At 37.0% G+C, this 7,449-nt stretch overlaps 1 protein-coding gene across 1 annotated transcript; it reads left to right on the plus strand.

The window, feature by feature from the left end:
* The first annotated feature begins 463 nt into the window (after positions 1-463).
* Trmt10c (tRNA methyltransferase 10C, mitochondrial RNase P subunit) lies at positions 464-4,454 on the plus strand. The gene is made up of 2 exons (XM_026403550.1): positions 464-619; positions 2,929-4,454. The coding sequence occupies exon 2, from the start codon at positions 2,941-2,943 to the stop codon at positions 4,201-4,203; it is 1,263 nt and encodes a 420-aa protein (XP_026259335.1). The 5' UTR covers positions 464-619; positions 2,929-2,940; the 3' UTR covers positions 4,204-4,454.
* The last annotated feature ends 2,995 nt before the right edge of the window (positions 4,455-7,449 follow it).

Consider the following 7,449-nt stretch of genomic DNA (forward strand, 5'->3'; position numbering starts at 1 on the left):
AAGTGCAGGCTGGATTTTGGCTCAAAGGCCTCAGTTTTATCTTCACATTAAATTTTACAAGAATTAGGTGAGGCGTATTTGCTGTGAACAACCACGTTCCAAACATTATACTCAATACTAGTGATAAACTGGTAAATAAGGTTTAGAGTTAAATTCCTAAAGTCAAAGATTTAAAGCAGAGTCATAAGATTTGTGAAAGACCATTATATTTTAGGAAATGCATACTTATAAATTACTTGGTAACTTGACTTTATTCACTGTATAGTCCACGAGAGAGTAGGTTAAGAGAGGAGGATTCGAGTTTTTAAGAAAAATGCGGGCTGATGTAGGAAACAGAAATGCTCGCGTCATTCGAAAGCGTTCTCTTTACAGCCAGACACTCCCACCAGCGCTAGGCTTCCATCCCGGAACGCTGTCTCCCGGGCGTGACGTCAGAAGGCAGCGCCGGGAGGAGGAGGGCGGTATTTCCGGCAGCGTCTCCAGGGTGCTACCTGGGCCTGGTATCGCCGTGCGGACGGATCAGTGAGCTCTCCCGTTCTGGTCCGTGTTTCACCGCAGAAGTCAACTCCTGGAGTCTCCTGCGCTCCACATCGGCGGCAGCCTATCCTCCGCACTCCTGGTATGCGTGTGGTGTGGGAAAATGTGGGCGACGTTTAAGGTGCACACAGTGGCATGTGCGCGAAGGCCCACAGATAGGAGGAAGCCCAGTGATTTAATACACTGATAAGCGATTTAATAAGTAATACAGCACTTGAAAGAAGTACCATGTTTCCAAATGATATCCTTGATAGTGTTTTAAAATTTAGGTTTTCATTTCTGTGATATTCTAAGTCTTTACTAGTTATAAAGACAGAACTCAAACGACTGTGTTTCTGCATTTAGTGTTTATCAGATTGGGGCCTGACGACCCCAGGTTTAATTTAGGGGGGAATCTGAAGTGAATTTCTTTTTCTTTAAAGGAAGTCTGAACATTGTTTAAATGTGGGAAGACTTCACCCAGGCTATTTACTCGAAAAATATTTTGAGTGATTATCCTGAGCAAAATAATGCATAGCATTGGCTTCAGTGTTAATGTAGACATAGATCTTGTCCTAATGGAACAAATAGTTCTTACCATATAGGCAAATAGGTCACCAGTTAAAATACAGGTTTACAAATACTATCATATGCACAGGGTGCCATGATAAATATTGATCTCAAATATAAGACTCGATAGAGATGCAACTAAAAAGTGAGCAAAGGATGATATCATGAAAAACTACATCAATAAGTTTAATGGGCTTTAATGTGGCATCAGTAGACTTATATATACACATTGGGGACTGTTCTGTGTAGACCCGTTCAGTGAGCTACTGGGCAGCTGCAGTTGTAGGCCACATTTCATAGTGGTTTCTGCACTACATAAGTGTTTAGAAGTAAAATGAATATAACAAATAAATTAGGAATATAGAGTGAATGTGACTGGACAGTAATGAAATGATTCCTGATTTCTAGCTCGAGCATCTGGTTGGATAGCAGTATCCCTCCCTGAAACAGTTTTAGGAGGAGGAGCAGTCTGGGAAGGAAGGGGGAGAGATTGTTTCAGTTGGTTGTGTTTGAGATATCTTTCTGAAGCGTAGTTATTGAAACTACAGAAGTCGATCAGATTTCATGGAGGAAATAAATTTTAAAAAGAGATAAAGACAGAAAAGTTACATCTACCTTTAAAAGAGGGCATCAGTGCATAGGCCACGGAGTCGAGAGTCTTAGGCTGGGTCATTAGATGAAGTCAAGGGAAGAGGGATATTTTTTTCAAGTGTTTTAGTTGTATTTTGTAAAAATTTGAATTTTTTTCACCTTGAACTTGATAGTGGTATCACATCTTATAAGCATCTTTATCATCTTGTGGCACTTAGTTCTTTGTTTTCTTTTAATTTTTTGTTAAGTTGTTGATGGATCTTTGTTTTGTTTATATGCAGTGCTAAGAATCAAACCCAGTGCCTCACACATGCTAGGCAAGTGCTCTTCCACAGAGCCACAACCCCAGCCCTGGCATCTAGTTCTTTAGAATACAGTTGTGGAGCTTTATTTATGTTTGTCTCAGTTTGGGACATTTTGTTTGATAATAGCATTATTTCCTATAAAGTCAAGTCTGAACTGGAGAAGAGATTTTTGGTGGTGGTTGTTCAATAGATCTCTGTATTGGTCTGTCTTTGAAAACACAACGGCATTTTGGTACAGCAGTTCTTAAGTTCTTTTTACTATTTGAAATCTTCTGTAACCTTTCTGTCCTTTGTCTTCATATATTGCCTTTGTAAAGGATATTGAGTTTAGGTCCCTATTGGGAGGAGACTACATCATGATCTCAGCTTTGTCGTTGATGTACATAACCATTATTTAGTTACATTTATCCTCTAGGCCCCTATATTCAAATTTTAAAATATCTTTAAGTCATCCTTTGGCCTAATGAAATTCATGTCTAAAATAAGAACCCAAATAAGTTTTAAACTTTGCTTAGTGAGTGATCACAAGCTCAAAACTGCAAGAGTCTAGGAAAATTTATGATGGAGCATATAAGTTGTAGAAAAATTTCATTTTGCAGCCTGAAGTTATAGCTCAATGGTAGAGTTTAGTTTCCACAAGGCCCTTGGTTCAATCCCAAGTACTGGGGTAGGGTGGGGGCGGACTGGAGGCCACAGGAGGAAGGCTGAAACAGGAGGATCACAAGACCCTGTCTCAAAATACAAAATACAAAGGGCTGGGAATGTGACTCATGGGTTTAGTGCCCTTGGATTAAATCCCCAGTGCCACTCCCCCCACCCCCCCAAAAAAAGGAAAAAAAAATTCACTGTTTCAGAAATTGATTGCATTTTGGTATTATGATTATACAGTTTATTAGAGGTTTTAAAACTTATTTCTAACTTTTAATTTCATTTGTTTCTTTTACAGTGGTTTTCTTACATGACTATTTTCTTCAAAATGAGTGTTAGTGTCACTTTCCTAAGACCTTTCTCCAGATTTTTGGTGCCATTTACCCTTCATAGGAAAAGAAACTTATATTCAACAGTTCTGCAGAGGTGCATGTCTTCCAAAATACCAGCTGTGTCCTATCCTGATAAGGAAAGTATATCCCCTCCTGAACAGCTAGAATTGGATGGGTGGAAAACCACAATGAAGTCTAGTGTGCAAGAAGAAGGTGTTCCCCCAGTTTCAAGCAACAAGGATGAAGATACTCAAGCTGCCACCAGAGAATTAATTGAGATGTGGAGATTGCTTGGCAAAGAAGTACCAGAAAACATCACTGAAGAACAGCTCAAAACCATTATGGAATGTGCTTCTAAATCATCAAAAAAAAAATACTTAAAATTTTTGTATATTAAGGAAAAACTGAAAAAAGCAAAGCAAATCAAAAAGGAAAGGAAAGCAGCAGCAAAGGAAGAAGCAAAACAAGCTATGCTGCTAGAAACCACTGAGGAAGATAAACAGCAAAACTTTCCTTTTCTTCGAGTTTGGGACAGACGTATAAACACTGCAATGAACTGGAAGGGTGCCCAGGCCATGCAGTTTGGACAACCTTTGGTTTTTGATATGGATTTTGATAATTATATGAAACCAAAAGAACTGCAGAATGCAGTTTCCCAACTTTTAGAAAGTGAAGGATGGAACAGAAGAAATGTTGATCCTTTCCATATTTACTTCTGCAATCTTAAAATAGATGGCGCTTATCAGAAAGAGTTAGTTAAACGTTATGGAGAAAAATGGGACAAGTTGCTTTTAACAGCAACAGAAAAGTCTCATGTAGATTTATTTCCAAAGGACAATATTATATATTTAACTTCAGATTCTCCCAATGTTATGACTACTTTCAAGCATGACAGAATTTATGTAATTGGATCATTTGTTGACAAAAATATGCAACCAGGTATATCCCTAGCTAAGGCAAAACGGCTAAAATTGGCAACAGAATGCCTTCCATTAGATAAATATTTACAATGGGACATTGGTACCAAAAATCTCACCTTAGATCAAATGATGCGTATTTTGTTGTGTCTGAAAAATACTGGTAGTTGGGAAGAGGCTCTGAAATTTGTTCCTAAGAGAAAACATACTGGTTATTTGGAAATTTCTCAGCATTCTCAAGCATTTGTCAACAGATTGAAAAAGGCAAAGAGTTTTAAATCTTTTCCAAAAGGTTCATATGTGCACAAAGAAAAGGTAGCTTGAATAAGAAAATTTATTAGCTTAAAAATTGAGTGGAAATATAGTTTTATTAGTGTTTCTTCCTGAATGGAATTCCTTTCCCTTTCTTTAAAAGGCAATTTGTTCAAACTAACTGCAAGGTTTCATCTATTCCTAGTTACTTAAAATCTGTAAAACCTTGAAAATATATTTCATATTACCATAAAAAGAAAATCAGAGAAGGTTGTTTGGGTGTGTTAAACAAAATCTTGAAGTGAACCCAATAAAACTGTTGTACTGTTGGTGTGACTTTTTTATGGATCGAGCCTCATATTTTCTTTTACTTGATAAATATTCCATATCAGCAACCATTCTTTCATGAAAAACAGGTTTTAAAAAAGGTTTCTAAACGTCAGGTGGGGGTTCACTTACTAAATTCAAAATTGGCACAATGTTAGGCATGCCATAGGCACTAAGATATAGTGCTTAACTGAATCTTAACAAAGGCTGAGACATCCTTGGGCATGTCCTTTTTTTATTTATTTATATTTGGTGCTACTGAAAATGGAACCCAGTGCCTCACACATGCTAGGCAAGCACTCTACTGAGCTACAGCCCCAGTCCCCTGGATGTGTCTTGTGATTTGACTCTTCTTTGAAAAACTAGTTTGTGGAGATAAAACTAATTTCTGTCCTATAAGGAATAAGAGGTTTTATTTGTTTAAGGTTGCATAGTACTTTGCCTGCTGTAGTGTTGATGGCTTTTCTTTTCTAGGAAATATTGTTTCTCCAGCTACATGGTTTGAATGGAAATTGCCATATTTTACAGACATGGCTCCCCTGGTCACTGCGGTTATTCCAAAAGAAACACCTCATTCAAGCTGGGCTTTCCATAGTATTCAACCTACCTTGGCAACATCAGTCTAGGGATGAGCATCTGACTTTCAAGATAGGCCAGTCATAACTTTTCCAGGATTTCTGGATTTGAGGTGGTAGAGTTTGATAGACAGCAAGCTCTGGAATTGCTGGTAACCATACCTTTTATTATGGCATAAGCCAATCTATAGTGATTATATACAGAAACAAGACCAATTTCTGGAGCCGTTCAAATCCCTGGTTCCAGCTGTTCCTGATGTCCAGTTATAATTTGCTCCTTGTTGCTTAAACCTCAAGGAATACCATGGCATGCTTTTAATAAATTGCACCCCCCCCCCTTTTTTTTTTTTTTTTGCCTAAGCCAACTGAGTTGGATTTGTACTCCTTGCTACCAAATAAGTCCTAATGTACTTGGGGAAAATATATACTTATTTCCTAAGAAATTAACTTTAGGAAGGATATTCACTGTAGGCTACCTGCACCATTAAAAATTCTGAAAAATGGGTAATGGAAATAATATTAAGGCTAAATGAAACTATTTCTCCCTAGTTTCTGAGTTCAAAATTAGCATGAGATAATTATGTTGAATACATTTCCAAAATAGGATCTAATCTACTAAGTAGTGTACTACCAGCTTAATGCCAAACAGCTTAGTATGCCATTTGCATGAATTATTTAAACAACTAAGTTGTACATACTATCATTAACACATTTTTTACAAATAATAAAAATAATTTAGCTTTCAAATGTAGACTCATTTGTCTAACTTTAGAGTCCCACCTTTAAATTTATTATATAACCCACATTGTGGGATCAAGAAAGGCCTTGAGAAAGTAATATGCAAACTCAGACCTGACAATGAGAAGTTTGCTAAGAATTCCAACTGTTAGTCCCTATTAAAAGGCAAGTTATTGCTAGGTGCAGAGGCTGAGGCAGGAGGATCTCCTGTTCAAAAGCCAACCTCAGCAAAAGTGAAACTCAATGAGACTCTGTCTTTAAATAAAAGAAAATAGGGCTGGGGATGTGGCTCAGTGGTTGAATGCCCTCGAATCTAATCACCCCAATGCTTACTTTTAAGAAACACACTGAAGGAAGTATTAAAAAATAAGTAAATAAATAAAAGGCAAGTTCCTGAACTGCCTGAGATACATTCAAGAAAAAAAAAAAAAAAAGTACTGTAGGGGTTAAAAATAAGGGATTAAAACTGCCTGGCAGCATTGGGGCTAGAATGAAGTTGCATTTTGTTGTAGTTCTCTGCCTGAATTGTACATTTAGCGCAACTTTTTTTTTGTGGGGGGGGTGAGGTGGGGGGCATTCCACCATTAAGCCACATCCCCAGCCCTATTTTGTATTTTTTTTAGAGACAGGGTCTTACTGAATTGTTTAGTGCCTCGCTTTTGCTGAGGTTGGCTTTGAACTCCTGCCTCAGCCTGTGGAGCTGCGGGGATTACAGGCATGTGCAACCATGCCCGGCTTAGCTCCACTTCTTAACTAGCTTTTTCCATATCCCAGTTTCCTTGTCCATAAATGATAGTAAGCACAAATTAGGATTGTAATTATTTAATGTACGTAGTTTCATGTTAAATACCTACATACAGTAAATATGAATAAATGTATAGCTGTAACCTTATAAATTACACATCTAAGTTAAAATAATAATTGTTCATATTATCTGCAATTTTCAGCTTTTTAAAACCATCATTTGAATGATTCTTTAGAGGTTTTAAACAAGCTACCATTAAGCAAGCCGCACCCTGACTGCCAGCATGTTGTTAATTTTACTTCCATTATCTCACATTATACTCAGTAATCCTAGAAGCATTTTTTATAGTTAAAATATATTTAGAAACATGATCAATCAAACCTAAACAATTAGCTAATGGCAGAATCAGAACTTAAATCCAGTTTTGTGTGATGCAAAATTACTGTCTTTGCTTTGCACTAAACTACTATTTCATACTATTTCATTCCTTAACCCATTTGAAGTGAATTACTGAAACCTGCTTTTTTTTTTCTTTTTTTTTTTCAGTTAGTATTTAACAACAGTGATATGTTTCCTGGGGGAAACTGTGTTGAGCAAGATAGGCATAATTTGACCTCTTGGGAATGATGGATGAATGGATTACAATTCTTCATCCTTCTATAGTGAGAGTATAAATGATTACCTTGCAAAGATCACATGTACGAAAGATGAAACAAACACAAGTACTCTTAAGTTTTTGATCACTTCTACATATAAAGATAAATAGTAGACCAGGGACTTAAATTTTGATTATAAAGTCACCGAACTATCCTATATATTTTTTTTTTCTTTCGTACTGGGGATTTAACCCAGGAGTGCTTTACCATGAGTCATATCCCCAGTCCCGCTCCCTTTTTTGAGACAGGGTCTCACTAAATTGCTAAATCTAGCCTT

This window comes from Urocitellus parryii, chromosome 2 (genome assembly GCF_045843805.1).
Source record: "Urocitellus parryii isolate mUroPar1 chromosome 2, mUroPar1.hap1, whole genome shotgun sequence".
Lineage (NCBI taxonomy): Eukaryota > Metazoa > Chordata > Mammalia > Rodentia > Sciuridae > Urocitellus > Urocitellus parryii.